This window comes from Daktulosphaira vitifoliae, unplaced genomic scaffold (genome assembly GCF_025091365.1).
Source record: "Daktulosphaira vitifoliae isolate Bord-2020 unplaced genomic scaffold, ASM2509136v1 Scaffold_5, whole genome shotgun sequence".
NCBI classification, from domain to species: domain Eukaryota; kingdom Metazoa; phylum Arthropoda; class Insecta; order Hemiptera; family Phylloxeridae; genus Daktulosphaira; species Daktulosphaira vitifoliae.
Genome location: NW_026099576.1, coordinates 28,905,971 through 28,924,987, shown reverse-complemented (window position 1 = coordinate 28,924,987; position 19,017 = coordinate 28,905,971). Strand labels below are relative to the sequence as shown.

Genomic DNA, 19,017 nt, shown 5'->3' with positions numbered 1-19,017 from the left:
CCGACGATCTATCTTCTATACGCAAATGGCTACCATATTGAAAAATATACTATTTTTGTATGATAATTATGGGTTTTGTATTTTATTTTAATAGAAGTTGATGTTGCTTTTGCAATTATCCATCAATTTTTTAAAATTAAACACTATCTACAGATTTGCATCGAAGCGTTTCTTATAATAGTGATTTTAATCACTGTCAGATTAAATCTATACTGGACCCTACTATGCAATGTCTCCACTATGCCACGACCCCACTGTGCTACCGTTTTTTTTTTAATATTATTACTAATTACATATAAAATAATAATTAAAAGAAAAAAAGATTTATTTTCAAACTATAACTGAATAGATTTTTAATATGTTAAAAATTCATGTTTTTTTTACAGCCTCGCAAAAGTTCAAAAACATGAGCTTTTTTAATTTTTTCAAAAAATATTTAACTTACAAAAAAAAAATTTCGTACAAAAATTGTTTAAAAGACAATTATATACAAAAAGATTATCTTATATTTTTTCATTCAAACAAATATTTTTCGAGTTACATTACATTTAATATGAGTACTAAAATGTATATTCTATTTTTTTCATTTTACGATTACTTTTTATGATGTTATACTTACATTAGACACAATGTTATAAATGCATATGTGTGTATGTGTGAGTTTATTTATTTATTGTATCGTAGAAGTGTAGTGTATATTAATATACAAGCGACAGAGTAGGTAATTGATTTGATGCTATTTTTTTTTCTTTTTTCACAATCCGGCATGATGTGGACCGCCCTGGAACTACCGCGAGGTATTGCTTCAGGGCGGCCCACGCCGTCTAAAATTCACACCACCACGTTGTGAATCAGCCCGAAATTAATCAAGAGCTGATTCACAACGTGGTGTGGCCTCCCCCGTTAGCCGGATCCCAAAAGGTGGGATCCATTGCCCGGGCTACACCACGTGGAGGTGGGGGCAGGACTTCGCGAGGGTTGGCTTACGTAATAATAATTCACAAAACAGAAATTACACACACAAACGGAGTGAGGAGGACAGGAGATGCTTATGAAGGCTTCTCCGGCCCCCCACCTTCTTGGGGCAGTCCCTCGACCGGTAGCCTTCCCCTCTGCACGTGAAGCACGCGCCGGTCCGGTCCGGACCGCTACAGGCCGTTTGCACGTGGCCCCTTTCGAGGCACCTGTAGCAGCGCGGTCCCTTGTCCTTTGGGACCCGGATCCGGCACGTGCCCCATCCTACCCTGAGCCGTGTCAGCCCGACCAACGGTTGCGAAGCCCTGATGGGCACCTCGCACCACGCGAAGCGTCCCTTGCCGCTCCCGTGCAGTCGGACTGACACTAAACCGGCGGGCGCCGTAATTGATTTGATGCTATATTGTTTAAACCCAACTAAACGCTAAATTGTACATTCCCAAACAACAATCATATTATGTCAATTGCCACCGGAATTTTTTTTTTCTTTGCCTTAATCCCAACTATTTGGGATCGGCCACCCTTATCCTAAGCTTCCATTTGACACAATCTCCCTCATCTTCAATGCTCACATCAGCTGTCCTCATGTCGCATTCAATAACATCCCTCAATCTCCTTTTTGGTCTTCCTCTACCTCTTTTTGGTTCAAAATTCATTTCTATAACTGTTCTTACAGCTTCCCATTCTTCTCTCTTCATAACATGACTAAACAATCTAAGTCTATTTTNTAGAAATTCATTTCTATAACTGTTCTTACAGCTTCCCATTCTTCTCTCTTCATAACATGACTAAACAATCTAAGTCTATTTTCTGTCATCTTATCCACGATTGACGCAACACCTATACTTCCTCTTATATGCTCGTTCCTTATCCTATCTTCTCTAGTCACTCCACTCNTCCTTATCCTATCTTTTCTAGTTACTCCACTCATCCAACTAAACATTCTCATCTCTGCTACACAAATTCTCTGCTCTACTCTCTTATCAACCGCTCAACACAATGAACCATACATCATAGCATACATTACAATTTCATACTAAATTTAAAAACTATAATTAGTATTTATTCATATATTACATTTTAAAATCAAAGAACTACTAATCAGGATATAATTAAAGAAATAAGAGTTCATGTTGCTTTTAAAATATTTCACCAATTTCTCTAAAGGAAACACTATCTACAGATTTGCATCGAAGCGTTTCTTATGATAGTGATTTTANGCAGATTTGCATCGAAGCGTTTTTTATTATAGTGATTTTAATCACTGTGAGATATCATCTATACTGGACCTAACTATGCCACGACCCCACTGTGCCGCCACCCTACTGTGCAGGGTTTTTATTATAAACGACTTAGTTAATCAAAAAATAAAATTGATATCAATATCAATTTTCTGTTTTGTTTCTTTTAGATACATGTTTTTCTTAATTAATCAATCATAAAGTATTTATTATTTATTTAAGTATTTATTAACTTTGTTTTTACAAATATCAAAATTCATAATTAACTAGCTTATTTAATAAGTAACGATTTACATATACTAAAGTTGTTTTCGGCCCATAACATTTTTTTGTGAGAAAGGAACAAAAAAGAGCTATTTTGAAGTATCAAAAATAAAAAAACGGTGGCACAGTGGGGTCATGGCACAATGTAAATGTGGCATAGTTGGAACAAGTATAGATGTTATCTGACAGTGATTAAAATCACTGTCATAAGGAACGCCGCTTTAATCCAAATCTGTAGATAGTGTTTAATTTTAAAAATTTGGTGGATTATTCTAAAAGCAAAATTAACTTCTATTTCATTCATTATTACTAATTGGTAGTTCTAAGATTTAAAAGTATAATATATGAATAAATATCTATTATAGCAATTTTAACATAATATGACGTTGATATTTAAAAATTTTAGTATTGTAATTGAATTTTGCACACAGCTACTGTTTATTAATTAATAAAGAACATCGTAGACCTTAATATAATAAAGTATAAAGCACGATTTAAAATAATATTAACTTCTTTCGTGATATAGAGCAGAGGTTCTCAAAGTCAAATGAATCACGTACCCCCATCTAAAGACCTACAGTTTTAAAGACCTAACCCTGATATGTGCTCGCGGACCCCTGGGGGTCCGCGGACCACACTTTGAGAAACTCTGATATAGAGTATAACCCTAGACTGTAATGTTGTGGAATTATCAGAAGGCATATTATACACGCAAAACGTGAGTACCTAGATATTGTCAAACAAAGCAGCTATAAACAGCTATTGTCAAACTGGCTTTCCAGTGTATTTTATAATAATAATTTTATTGAGTAGTTAGTAAAGTTAGGAAATTAAAATTTATATATAATTTTGTTATACCTTAAGTGTGATACGACTACGGCGTTGTCACACATTTGACTCCCGAGGTCGTGTCAGCTCCTTCGCAGCCACCGCTCCACTGTAATCCGGACCGTTACACACAAGCGTTATCGTCGTGGTGTAAAGTCCAATAAATGCCTAGTGTCGAATACCCGCCTCAATAATACGCCCAAGCAGTCAACTTCAACACACCGAAATCGTGTGTATCACAGTCCGTCAACTCAACCGAACCGCCACCGCAGTTTCGATCATTTTTGACATTCTGTCGACAGATCCATTTTAGAATTATTATTCAATAATTAGTATTATTGTTACTTTTGGTTTTCTTTTATTCTTTTGTGTTACCATTCTTTTTCTATTAAACGGCTCGACGCCACTTGGAAAACTAACCCAGTGTTATCTATTTTATTCGCCACCTGTTTTTTCCGTATCAAGTGATATAACGATAAACAATAAAAAGATAATTTCAAATTTTGAAATTAAAATAAAATCTACTTCTAACTGTGATTTAGATTATGATTATAAAGTTTATTCGCTATCTGTAGCTGTAAATAAAATTAATTATTTAGCACCTCAGAAGTGTTGCCTCTGTTGTAAAATAATAATATAAAGTAATTTAACTAATATGAACCAGCAACTAGTGGAAAGTATTGAAAATAACCGGGATGATACAGTCTTTTTGTTCTTTTTGTTAATGAACGATAGTTATTGTAATTTTGTGAAGTGAAAGTGATTAAATAATTAGTAATTTCATATTAATACAATTACTTTATTATTATTTTTATTATATACATAATTTTTTTAAAATAAATAAATATATACCTACAATTAAACATCATATAACAAGGGTGGTTAAATCCACACAATTTTTGGTAAAAGTTATGCTCCATAATATAAAGTAAATCTACAGAAAAAATTCAAAATATAATAATAATTATTTTAGTTCCATGACTATAATAGTTTATACCATGACAGTCAGTTAAACTATTGTTTCGGTTGCAGTGATAAAGAATTTGAATTATGATATTATAATGACTATTCTAAAAATAACTGGTAGATTTAAAGTATTCAAAAACCAAAATAGGAAGTAAGTTTAGTCGTTATGACTTAACTTACTTCCTATTTTGGTTTTTTTTTATATCATAAGCCTTTATTTAAAAATATTATGGCTCAAAAATTAATATGTGAAACAACAGTAAATATTACAAATGCATACATTTACACCAAAAGAAGTAACAGGAAAGAAAACAAAAGTGAAGTAAAAATTATTTACAAGAGATATTTATAATATAAGTTAAAAATATAATAAAAGCACTATAGCAAATCATTATGAGTAAATTAAATGAAACAGCCTGCATACAAAAGAAAAGATATAATTGAGTTAATATTGGACACAGTATGGCAATTAAGGATTAGAAAAGGATCAGGATTAGTTATACCACAAGTGACTAGGAAGTTAAATAACAAAGACCTATTAGAATCTAATTTGGATTAAAATATTAAAATTGATATTCTAAAACATTTATTCATATTTATTATTATTTTGCGTTAATTTGATTTTTTATTTACAATAGTTGTGTTTTTAGCTTACATTCTGATATATTTTTTTTAATGTGTAGTAAATTATTTTATATTAAAGTCTTTACTTTTAATTATAATCGAGAAATATTGGATTTACATTTAATAAACATCGAGAAATCAGTTATATGATCTTATTTAGTCATTTATCTCTAAAGAAGTATTTTGAAAATAAATGTTTATTCTTATTATATTGCCATAGTGATTAACAATTAGTAAACTTTAATAAATTTCATTGAAAAAATTAAACAATAAAAACTAAGATTTCTCATTAAATATTTATCATGGAAGTTAACTCAATACATGAAATATATCATGAAGAACTATCTCAAGATAGTATCGACACAAATATTAAAGATTTTGAAGATATTTTTCAAGAAAAGTAAATTCTTTTATTTTTATATATTATGTTACTTATAATATGTTATGCGAGACAATAAAATTTTATTTTTACTAATACTTGGCATTAAATAAAAAATAATTCAGAAAATTTATTCAAAATAATTCTCTGCTTATGTTTAAAAGCTAAAGTTATTCATTTAATTAAATAAATTCATAGAATAAAAATATTGCCATATATTTACTATCAATTCATATAAATTGATTATCTCAATTATTTAAAATTAATATTTTTTAGTGAATTACGTAATAGNACGTTTCTTCGACAAAACGTCCAGTCTCGTCCAGCCCCCGTCCCCCTATACTTTTCATGTTTCCCTTTTATAATCGTTTTTCCACCATTATTAATTTGCATACCCTGCATTTCCCATTTATATGGAATTATTATATTGCTTAAGAGTTCCAAAATTGCTTACTACTATTGTAAAGCTTATATTATACTAAAATCGACATATTTCAATACTTCCTCAGCTAATAACTACACTACCCTATGTTACAAAAAGAAAATATAACTTACTGGTAAATTATTTAAAATTAAACCTTATATTAAAGGTGTAATTAAAAATCATGTAGCTGTATTTCTTAATAGTATTTATTTTTTGTTAAGCTTGAAACTGCTAGTAAAATGTCTCAATTAAAGATATTAGATGATATAATACACTAATATGTACACAACAATAAATATATAAATTAAATTTTTTTTAATAATAAAAATTATATTTATTCTTATTATATTTTCAGGATGACTTGAAATTAAGCTTAACCCATATTAATAAGGAGCTAGAAAAAAAAGATGCTGTAATAAAAGAAATGGAAATAGATACTAAATTTAAAGAAAATCAAATTAAAACTTTGAGAGAAGACCAAAAAATTTTAGAAAATAGAATAGATACATTAGTTAAAAATGAAATATTTAATCAAAATTACATTGAAACACTTACCAATACAATACAGGAAAAACAATCTAGCCAACAAAAGAAGCAACTAGAAGTTAGTATTTTTTTTTAAATAAATAATATTTTTTACAATAATTGAATATTAATATTTTTTTAATTATTCTTAAATGCATTGTATTACAATTTATATATTATGTATATTTATAGTATAATTTATATAGAAATATTTTTTTTACTAATATGTTCAACATATTATATATTAACAATAGAAGATAAAAATAATGAGGTAGACAGAAAATTGTTATTTGTATCTTCTTGCACTAATTAATTTACATTAACTTTAGATCACTAAATTAAATGATTTGAACAACCATCTTAAAAATATGCTTTCAACAAATGAATCCGAATTGGTAGAAAAAGATAACATTTATCAAAATACAATAAAAAGCTTAGAGTCAAAAAATGTAAAACTCGTTGAAGAAAACATGAACTTACAGGTAAATTATTTAAAATTAAACCTTATATAAAAGTATAATTAAAAATCATGTAGCTGTATTTCTTAATAGTATTTATTTATTTGTTAAGCTTGAAACTGCAAGTCAAATATCTCAAATAAAGATATTAGAAGATAAAATACATGATTTTCAGTCTAAAGAACAGGTATAATATTCATCAGTAAACACCTTCCTTCATTACATATAGGGATGGCAAAATTGACACAATATCAATATTAAACAGTATTGATATTTTGTTTATAGCTTGTTTATAGATATTGAGATATCATTATATCTAACAAAAATATCAATATTTAAAGGAAAACTATTTTAATCCTGTATCACAAACACCATTATAACATGATGTATAGTAAAATTCAAAATCATTTTTTTTTAATGAACATATTTACCGTTATATTTTTTAATAATAGTAAAAAATTGATTACCTAATTAAAACACAGTCACAATGTACAATTTTTACAGGATTTTTAAGTGTGGTTATCACTCATTTTTATTTGAAATTGATATTTATTCTTAAATTAACAATAATTATTAGTTTTTACATCCTTCTATTTCTCGAATTTAACATGCTACAAAGGGTGGTGGCTCTCTTTCACATGGAGTCAAAGATGATTCTTGGCTAAGCCAATGATGAACAGGACAGGTATTATGGCCGGCTTGCACCAGAGAATGTAGTGCACAAATGTAACAAATAGACATTACCATTATCAGTTACAATAGCAATAATTTGGTGTTGACTAATTTCCCATTGAGTCATAATAATTTCAAATGCCTCACTAATATTTTCAGATGTTTGAGACTTACTTAACTCATGTACCTAATATTTAAAAATTTATACATTTTAATTAATAAATACGTAAAAATAAATAATTAGATTATAATAAGTAATTTTAATAATACCACATATAAATTGAGTGCATTCTAAAAAGTGTATAGTAACATCAATATAACTTTTCATTTGTAAATCTGTCTAAATATCTGATGTTATTGTAACACTATTGTTTTTCTTCAACTTATTAGAAAACACTTTAAATAGTCATATTTTAAATCCAATTTATTTTTTATCGTATTCCTAGATGGAACTGTGTAAAGGGGACAAGACACTTGTAAAAAATGTCTAAATCCACTTCCTTCAACAGTGGAAAATGGTACATTATCCTTGCAAATATAATAAATTAATGCATCAGTTATTTCTAAATTTTTCATTCCTCCTGCTATGAAAATTTACAAATTTAATAAAAAAACCAATTCTAATAATAAAGGGCATGTGTTACTTTTTTCCTAAACTAGTATTTAGTTGGTAAATTATAATAATTTATACNTAGTTATTTCTAAATTTTTCATTCCTCCTGCTATGAAAATTTACAAATTTAATAAAAAACCAATTCTAATAATAAAGGGCATGTGTTACTTTTTTCCTAAACTAGTATTTAGTTGGTAAATTATAATAATTCATACATACATACATTCTCAAAGAAAATTTTTTCTTTTCAATTTAAAGCTAAATTTAAGATAAAGTAATTCTACTACCATTTGAATTTTATTTTACTGTATTGAAAAACATTTATACTGTTTGTGTTAACAACATTACAATTGTTAACTAAAAGTGTACTCTGACCGGTCTAATCGTTATCACGTGTCTACTCCCTACAACGCACGTTATAGTGGACGTCACTACTACTGGCCGATCAGCTGTTGCACACCATACCCACACAACCACATTTTTAGGATAATATAGTGAAGTATTGTATAGCGGAATAATCATCTGTTGAGAAAAAATTTTATGTTTTTTTTTTTTATTGACTGCACTACTTGCAGTAAATTGTAAAACAATTTTTTTTCTTTTTGTTTCGATAATATTGTTAAATTAAACAGTTTTTTTAATTTGAGTAGTATTTGTCGTTATACAAATTGCGATCTTATTCTTCTCTTAAGCTACTAATTAGCAAATGTATTTTAAGTAATTGTGATATTAAAAATTGTTTAGTTACCTAAAAATTGTCTTTAATTAGTTAGTTCTTTTGGTATTGTTGTGGTCCGTGTTTAGTTTTAGGTAACATCTCTGGCCAGCAGCTCTGCAAATTGTGAGTACTATTGTTGATGTTTGTGTTCCATTTTTGTAATTTAATGTAGTTATTATTGATTGTGATTTATTGAACAGATTAGTTATTACAAGTTTTAGTTATTTAGTATTTATTTCATTGTAAGCGTAAGGCCAACGCACAACGATCATAAGGACCTTGTGAGTATAAAATAGTCACTATCGCTATGGTATTTGTTGTTTTATATTGTGGGTAAATTATTAAATTATTAAACTATCTTTAATTTTGTGTTATCTGTTCAATGTCATTTTAGTAATAATTATTATCTAGTAAAATTTGTTTAATTTATTTACTGCATCTTATTATTGAATTTTATACTATTATTCTTTATATTATCCTTTTAATTAATTTACATTATTTTACACCATTGATCTTGGAGTTATTTTTATACATATTGTTTATTACTATAATTATTTGAAAGAGTGAGTTTAGAGTCATTTATTACTGGAAGAGTCATATTAATTTGTTATTGATTTATTGAAGTTGTATAGTTCATTGTTGTTATTTTGTTAGATTTTTCAGAGTTTATAATTATATTATTTGTTGAGCCAAAAGGGCTAAATTTATTCATTTAAGGTCAAGTTATTCATTTAAAATATTATTATTAATTATTGTGAAAAGGTTTAAATTATTTATTTATTTAGTTTAATAGTACACACTTACATATATACACACTAACACATCTTTCACTACATAGATCACTGGTTGCTGCGCAGGCGAATCCTTCCATCTTCAGTGATTCTATTTACATACACCACACTATGCAGCCTGATCGGTATTGGTGCAATTAGCCGGTTCGGGTAAACATTATATTATTTAGTTTATTAAAATTTAATTAAATTATTCATTTTTTATAAAATTATAACAATAAAAATTGATCTTTTTTTAATTTATTACAAATTTTATTTAACCTTAATATTGAAATGAGTCTTGAAATAAAATCTTATCAAGAGAAAAATAATTCTTAAAATTTTCAGAATATATTTCAAAACCAGACTTGTGCCCTATTAACAAATTGTATTCAAATGTATTCATTAGTCAAATTGATTACCTTTCATTGATGATACATAATTAAAACAGTGCTCAATTAAAGGTTGGCACATTTTTCTTTGGGAGACATCTAACAAAACAGTATCACTAGTTGATGAAATAGGAATGTCAAATTGCTAAAAAATTATGATAGATTTACATTTCATATAAATTTTGAAATAAAGTCATGTTAATAGCATAATTATACTCACAATTAACACATTGTCAATCTGGTCAGAATCATCATTATCAATGTTTTAGGATTCCTTTATTTTTGAATTTAGTTGGTGTGCATTAATAAGATGAGAATGAAGATTAGATGTGTTGCCAGACTATAAACATATTTTACACACATACTTTACATTTAGCTGACAATTGACTTTGTCAAAATGACGCCAAAATTTATTTAATTTACCCATCACAAATAATAATACAAAATAAATAAATACAAAAAATTATTGAAAATTTTTGTAACACAAATTGCACCAAATATTATGATACTTTGCTACCGTGCCAATATGTTTTATTATTGTACAGTATATTTATACAACAAAACACGGAACATAAAATATAATAACCAAAAAGCTTCAAGTAAAAAATACATAAGTATTATTAACAATTTATTGTTATCATTTATATATTAATAATAAATTATTTGATTTCATTAATCATGATAAATATCATTAATCAGCTAATAAAAAAATTATTATTCATACCTAGATAATTTTAATTAATTGTTAATTTGTAATTTTTGATATATCGTTTCCATCCCTAACTACATACTCTATGTGTTAAAATAATTGTAATTCAATGAATATTTGTCATAAAATTGTTATCGACCATTCAAAAATTTTTGTAAGAAAATTATTTTATTATTTTAGAAATTGAATCAACAACTAAGAGATGTTACAAATAAAAATAAAATTTTGGAACAAAAGTTAAGTGAAAGTGTTGATTTAAATGAAAAATTAGACAGTGAATTAAATATAATTTTAGACATTAATAAAGAAATGGACCAAAAATTAGAAGAATCCTACAGAAAAATTGATGAACTTATATCTAGTGAAAATAAGAACAGTGTTTTAATGGTATTTTTAAATTATATATTAATATAATATTTAAATAATCTCAGTACATTTTAATATGGCTGCCTGTCTTTTATTCTGTATCTTACGAATTTAAAATTAGTATATAAATTCTAGAATTCATATTTTAAATAATAGTTGAGTTAAACATTTTAATAAAGATATGTTTCTAAATACTTTTATTTTTTTATTTTTAAATAAGCTTATTTAAAAGGCTTTTAAGTTAACCATAGCTGAACAATTTATTTTTGATTTTATGGTGCCAAATTATGTAGCCATAAAAATTTTCATTCAAACTTTATTCTTATTTTTAATAATATTCCCTTTTTTTATGTTTTATATGATTTATACGGTGGACAAAAAAATAAAATGTTTATAGGATTAAAAAATATAAGTTTCATAAATTTAATTTATAATCTTTAGAAACAATTAGAAAGCCAGAATTTAGCTAGACTAGCTAAATTTATTGGACACTTTAAACAACAATTAAAAAGTACAGAAAAAGCTCTATTAAATCAAAAGACNTTGGACACTTTAAACAACAATTAAAAAGTACAGAAAAAGCTCTATTAAATCAAAAGACTCAGGCTGAACAAGATAATCAAGTTTTTAAATTGAAGGTATTTTTATATCTATGCTTCATATTTTACTGATTGATAGACATATATATAAAGTTAATACTAAAATATTTTAATTGATTATTATCTATTGTATAAAATATCAAATAATATTTTTATTTATATTAAATAACGTTTTTTTTTTTAAATATGAAATTCTTTTTAACCATTTATATGAGGTACATAGATACATAAGTGACAGTTTTTATTTTCTATAACACCGTGTAAATAAAAAATGTTTATCATGATTTTTATGCAATTGTTTTATTAATTGATACTACTTATTTCAGTTTGATTATACTTCTAATTTAAATTGTTTTTTAATGTCACTTATACTTCGTGTATTCTTATCATCTCATATATTCTTTACAGGTATTTATTATATGAATGTAATATTATTTATTTTATTCAAATATCAATTTTATTTTATTTTTAGGTTTTAGAACTTCAAAAACAACTTAAACAATATAAACAAAAATACCATAAAATGTCAAAAGACTATGAAATTTTAAAATTAAGTGGAATCCAGGATACTGATGTAAAATAATGTCTTTATTAATTTTATTTTATTGGAAAATTTGTACATTTTTTTATTTTAGATTAAACTACAAATACAATTAGAAAAAACAGAAAAAAAAGTAATGGAGTGGCAAAAAAAATATAATGATTCCTTATTTGAAAATCATAACATTCAAAATAAAGTATCAAAATAATATACAAATGAATTAAGATAATGTGGTGTACAAATATTTTTCAAATGAATATGTTTTCAATTAAGTATAGGTATTATATTTTCATCCAGTATATGTAATCAAATTAACTTATTATACAATAATTTGATTTTCAAATGGAGGATTCATAAATAAGATTATTATTAATTTGAGTTTAGTCTTACATACAATATAATTTCAGAAAAAATTTTAAGTGCATTGGTTATGTTAAGCACCTCAAATGTTGTAGATTTTGAGTGTTATAAGTAAAGTTCAGACACAATATATGTATATCCTTAAATAATAATCTATGTAGCTAAAAATGACCTATAAATTTAACTTTTAGCGCTAAAATGAAAAATTAACCATTTATAAATTACTTATTCCTGAATACACTATATATAACACCAAAAATTGAACTGCATCACCTTTGTCTGCCCTCAACAAATTATTTATTTGATCATGAAAAAATGACAATTTATGTATATTAGGTGTGAACATTATAAATTAATTATGTACTTATGCCCTTACTAACGTTTATGACATTGTTAAGAATTTATAGCACTTCTCTATTTATAGCATTCACCCTTGATTAATAAATATTTATTTAAAAATTTTAATTTTTGGAGGCAATGTGATGTACAAGTATAACAATAATTATCATTAGAAATATGAAACTTAAAAATACTGAAAATAATTTTCTTCACAAAATTATTCTTTTAAGTGAAATTTAATGAATAGCAACAACAAATTACTCTAATAATATTTTTCATGCATCCATTATATACTTATTTTTAAGTAGCTTTGTCAGTTATTAATAAATTTACTAAACATACCAAACATTTTATAGCTAGAAAGTTTGGAAGGTGAATATCAACACTTACAAAATAAAATACATGAAATGCAAGATAAGCATTTCCTTGATGAATGTGAGAAATTAGAAAGTAACATTAAGGATTTTAAACTTCAAGAAGAATTAAATCGAAAACAATCTAGATTAATTGTAATAACAAAATTTTACTAGAGATTTTTATTTATAACTTTATTAAAATATTTTTAAAAAATTCTAGACAAATTTGGAGGTAGAAAAGACAAAATTAACAAGCAAAGTAATCAAATACCGTTAAAAATACAACAAAATTAAAGCATATATAGAAGAAGTTAAATCAATGATAACAAGTCAAAATATAAAAAAACTAGTGGAAGAAAATATTGATCACTGTAAAACAAAGGTTAGAAAATTTTTTAATAAATTAAAAAAAATAGACTAATTTTTATTATTATTTTATTTTTAGAAAACAATACAAAAGCAAGCGATAGATTTGCAAAGCTATGCTAAAGAATTAAGTAATATATTGAGTGAAAAAGTAAACAATGATTTTCTGTAAACTTAATTCTTAAATTTCAAAAAAAATATCACTTATCTACAGTCTGCTACTACTAGTTCGTGGTAATGACAAGCTATTAAGACTTATTATCCCTGAGCTTGAGTTGTCCTTTTTAAAAGTACAATGAAAAAACTATGAGGTAAACGTAATATGTCTAAATTTAAGTAAGTTTGAATATCATTCAGCTAAATATGGTTTTATTTTGGAATTTTAGTAATTTTGTGTAATTGCTATAAGACGTATGAAAATGACTGCATAAAGATATACTGGAAATCAATTAGATAAAACATATTATAATTTACCAAAAAAAAAAATTCCATGGATCACATAGATCAAAGACTTGATAAGTACCATTTACTTAAATTTGTTTTATTAACTATTTGTATTTATTTTTTACTTTAATTTAAAATGAACATTATTTTGTCTTAGTTTATAATTTATAAATATATAATAAAAAATAATCACATGTGGCTAATTAACTAAATAAAATTAAAACTATATTAAAAATATTATTAATTTAAAAAATAAAAAATATTAAACTTAAAAGCCACAAAAAGTTACTAAAAAGTAACGTATTTCAGAAACAATGTTATTATCAACACTAAACATATACCGTATGTGTTGTATGTAATAATTTTTAATAGTAGTTCTTTAAGCAGATATATTATTGGTTTCATATCTTTTTTGCATTTTTTATAGTTTTGAATGCATAGTCTACAAATTTTTCATTCTCTGTATTACATANTGCATAGTCTACAAATTTTTCATTCTCTGTATTACATAATTTTTCATACGTAGCTGAACGTTCAATGTCAGCTTTATCTTATAAATGTAATGCTACTTTATCAGCCTAAAATTGGTTATGACATATAATTAAAACATAACTATTGTACAATTTCAACTCACACAATTTTTATTCAATTCTCTTTTTAACCTAATTATTGTATGAGCTTGTATATTCCTACAATATTTTTTGGATTCATATAATATTTGTATCTATTCATTTCTTCTTTGCAGTCCGTTATTAATCTTATTTCATTTTCATTAATTTTCTTAAAATTGTCCATACCTTCTTTTCTTCTATTAAACTTCTCTTTTTTATAGCGATGTTCTTCTTGGAACCTAGAAATAAAGTAAATGTAGGATTATAATACAAAAATTTTAAAAGATCCATTTGTTAAGATATTATTTGAACTAATGATTTTTGTATATTATTATTACATAAATCAATGTAGTTTAAATTTTTTATAATCTATTACGGTTGATTACATCTACTACACTGTATTACACATTACCTATTATAAACAATTTTTTTATTTAAATAGCCTATTAATTGATGAAATAAATATTTATTAATTTAATTTATTTACAAACCGTTTTTCTTGTTCATTTATGCATTTTAGTAAATTTAATCCCCTGGANTTGTTCATTTATGCATTTTAGTAGATTTAATCCCCTGGAATATTTTTATTATTTGATTTTACAGTTATCTTCTCTTGCAATGTTTTCAAATTCAATTTTTAATTTTTTTTTTTTTAATTGTGTTAAAAGCAAGCGAAAATGTTAACACTACTCCAATGAACATAAATAGAAGTATAATATGTAATAATTATCCTTTATTTAAATTTAGTAATAATTAATATTGCTAATAGTGTTGGAATTTATTTAATCCAAGATGGATTAAAGAGTAAAATGCTATATTGAATTACACTAATTCTATTAAATACAATTACCTAATCACTTGATAATTATCATGACTCTAGAAAATTTTTTTGTTATTGCTATTGATAATAATATTTTACCCCAGTAGCAATTGTCGAAAATTTTTTGTATTCATATAATATTTGTATCTATCCATTTCTTCTTGGCAGTTCGTTATTCATCTTATTTCATTTTCTATATTACATAATTTTTCATATGTAGCTGAACGTTAGTAGATTTAATCTCCCAAATTATGTTTCTTACTTGATTTTGCAGTTATCTTCTCTTGCAATGTTTTCAAATTCAATTTTTTATTTTTTTTTAGCTGTAATTTATTTTTTTTTTTTATTGGGTTAAAAGCAATGTTAACACTACTCCAACAAATATAAATAGAAAGATAATATATACTAACTATCCTTTATTTAAATTTAGTAATAATTAATGTTGCTGCAGTGTTCAAATTTATTTAATCCAAGATGGATTAAGGGTAAAATGCTATATTAAAGTACACTAATTGTATTAAATACACTTGATAATTATCATGACTCTAAAAAAAATTTTTGTTATTGCTATTGACAATAATACTTGACACCAGTGGCGACTGTAGAAAATATTCAATAAATCCGATTAATTCCTTAGAGTTACATTTTAAAAATCTAGACACAATTCGATTTAAAAATTACCACCTTTTGGATACAAGGATTAGTAGGGACAATCGTGTTACTTTTATATACTTATTACTTATATATAATCTTATATTCTAAAAAAAGGTTTAAAACTACTTATACTAAAATCCATTAATTATTCATTAAAATGAAGGAACAAATCTACTTTATGGGACACCCTTTTTTTTCAAAACATTCGTTTTTTGATGTTTTTTTTCAAAAGTGTTTGAAAAAATTGGCTTAAAAATTTTTTAATTTAAAGTCTGACACTTTTATCTATATCATAAATTAAAGCTAATATAATGTACTTTTTTATTTAAACAAATGTCGGACTTTATTTTGTCTTCACGGTGAAAATATCTACCAAATGCTATTTTTGTGTGAAAATTCTCGATTTTGTATTTTACATTTTTAACTTAATTATGCTATAACTTTTTGAAAAATGTATGGATCAACACAATTTTTGTATGAGAAATAATATTATTTAATAATCCCTTTTTCATTCGACATACTTTATCTTAATCAGGATATTAATAAGGAAATAGCAGATCATGTAACTTTTGGAATAATCCAACAATTTTTTAAAAATAAACACAAATTTTGAACTTGTCAGATTCATAGAATGGGATANTTATGGGACACCCTTTTTTTTCAAAACATTCGTTTTTTGATGTTTTTTTTCAAAAGTGTTTGAAAAAATTGGCTTAAAAATTTTTTAATTTAAAGTCTGACACTTTTATCTATATCATAAATTAAAGCTAATATAATGTACTTTTTTATTTAAACAAATGTCGGACTTTATTTTGTCTTCACGGTTGGGTTGGGTTGAAAATTCTCGATTTTGTATTTTACATTTTTAACTTAATTATGCTATAACTTTTTGAAAAATGTATGGATCAACACAATTTTTGTATGAGAAATAATATTATTTAATAATCCCTTTTTCATTCGACATACTTTATCTTAATCAGGATATTAATAAGGAAATAGCAGATCATGTAACTTTTGGAATAATCCAACAATTTTTTAAAAATAAACACAAATTTTGAACTTGTCAGATTCATAGAATGGGATAATATTTAAGGAGGAGTGGAGGGAGCCCCCCCCCACAAGCTTTTCATGGGAAACAAATTATGGAAAACGATACAAGGGCCCAAAATTGTTGGCCCCTCCAATTAACATTTTCTGGCTACCTGCCTGTATATACATACACACTATGTATTGTTATAACGATAACAGATTGCGACACTTGCTAGTTTTATGAAATGACCTTCTGTTGACAACCTTCTGCTTATAATTTCTCATCTTTTTAACGCTGTATCAATGTTTCACTAATATTATATTTATAAAAATGCTTCTCAAGTTGGTATAAAATTTAAAACTAAAAAAACGAAATAACTTTAAAGAAAAATTATCCATTTTTATAACCTATATTATTTAACTACAATCGCAACTTTAAAGCACTTTAACTTTTGAACCACATGCTTCCGCTCAAAAATATTTACATATTCTTAATATGTATAAAAAATAAACGTTTTGAAAAAAAGGGTGTCCCGTAAAGTAGATTTATACCAAAATGAATTCGACGGGTCATCTTAATCAATAATTCTATCGAAGACTTCTTCGCTGTCACAGGACCTCTCTATTTTGAATTGCGATGTACGTCTCGATCATTCCCCTTAAAAAATATGTCGATCATTTCCCATGAAAAATATAATTATTTAAATATCAATATATTTTGAATAAAAATTTGATTATTGCATACTTACTCGTGTATAACTATTCATTTCAATATTTCCAAACCTTATTTCCCTTGTTTATCTTTGAGTCAGATAATCAAGTAGTCGAGTAACTAGGTCAATTATTAACCTCTATAGTGTATAGTTGCATTCACCTGGTTACAATTTTGCCATCTCGCCATTTTTCACACCCATTCATAGCCAGTCACCACCAACGCCACAGCCACGGTCAATGTCACGACCATTACTATGACTTTTGTCATTTTATTTTAGGCCACAGTCCCTATCTTATAGAACATTCAAATCGCAAGCCTTAANCCTATCTTATAGAACATTCAAACCACAAGCCTTAACATCTTCGTGTAATTTCGTATATAGTGACTTGATCACCGAGACATCAAATTACCACAAATCTTACATATTTATGTTCTATCCTCCCTCTGGTGACGACCATTGGATGATTAATTACTAGCTATAAAATTAATTCCTTATTACTATTACTATTGAAATATATAGTATTGTTATATTATTATTATTATATTATTATTTTGGGGCCTCAGCCACATTACAGCATATTATAGTCGACAAGTCCGATTTATTTAATTGTGGAATATATTTCTCGGCAAGTCCGATTTATTATATTGTTGCATATTTATATTACTATTATTTTCGTCAAATCCGATATATTTAATTGTAGCATATATTTTATATATTATTATTATTCCGTTCGACTAGATAGACATATTTTTATAATGGCATAATTTTACTCTAATTAACAAAACAATGTTATAACATGACTTTTATTATTTCGATCGGCTTAGGCAGACTTACCTTTATTTATTATATATTTTGAAATTATTTATATTCGATACTTTAAGGTAATGCACGATACACGAAGTTTAAAAAAAAATTACTTTCTACATAATTTATTTGAAAAATAACTAGTATCGAATTTTATAAAATTACCAAACTTAATTTTCAAAATAACACAGCACGGATGTTCAGCCCCAATAGGTCAAACACAAAATGAATAACACTTTACAGTCAACAGTCGCCACAGCCCTATAAATACCTACGCATTAGGAGAACGTGACAAATTTAAATAAGGGATACTATTCATATATTTCTAATAGTAAATTCCTTTGTATGACATATTATGACTTCATTAAATACACATTACTCATAAAATTGTAAATGTTACTAATAGAGCCAGCCAGTTAATACTGCTAGACATTTTTTTTTAACATTACATTTG

The 19,017-nt window shown here is 25.9% G+C and overlaps 2 protein-coding genes across 2 annotated transcripts in view; both read left to right on the top strand.

The window, feature by feature from the left end:
* Positions 1-19,017, top strand: part of LOC126908685 (uncharacterized protein MCAP_0864-like) — a 244,180-nt gene that overhangs the window by 63,255 nt on the left and 161,908 nt on the right. The gene's annotated exons all lie outside the window — the stretch shown is intronic.
* On the top strand, positions 4,449-13,501 carry LOC126908701 (uncharacterized protein MCAP_0864-like). Its single transcript, XM_050691007.1, has 11 exons — positions 4,449-4,596; positions 6,057-6,305; positions 6,556-6,708; positions 6,797-6,871; positions 10,739-10,945; positions 11,366-11,466; positions 11,526-11,562; positions 11,996-12,097; positions 12,159-12,342; positions 13,120-13,272; positions 13,340-13,501. The coding sequence occupies exons 1-9, from the start codon at positions 4,504-4,506 to the stop codon at positions 12,270-12,272; spliced, it is 1,131 nt and encodes a 376-aa protein (XP_050546964.1). The 5' UTR covers positions 4,449-4,503; the 3' UTR covers positions 12,273-12,342; positions 13,120-13,272; positions 13,340-13,501.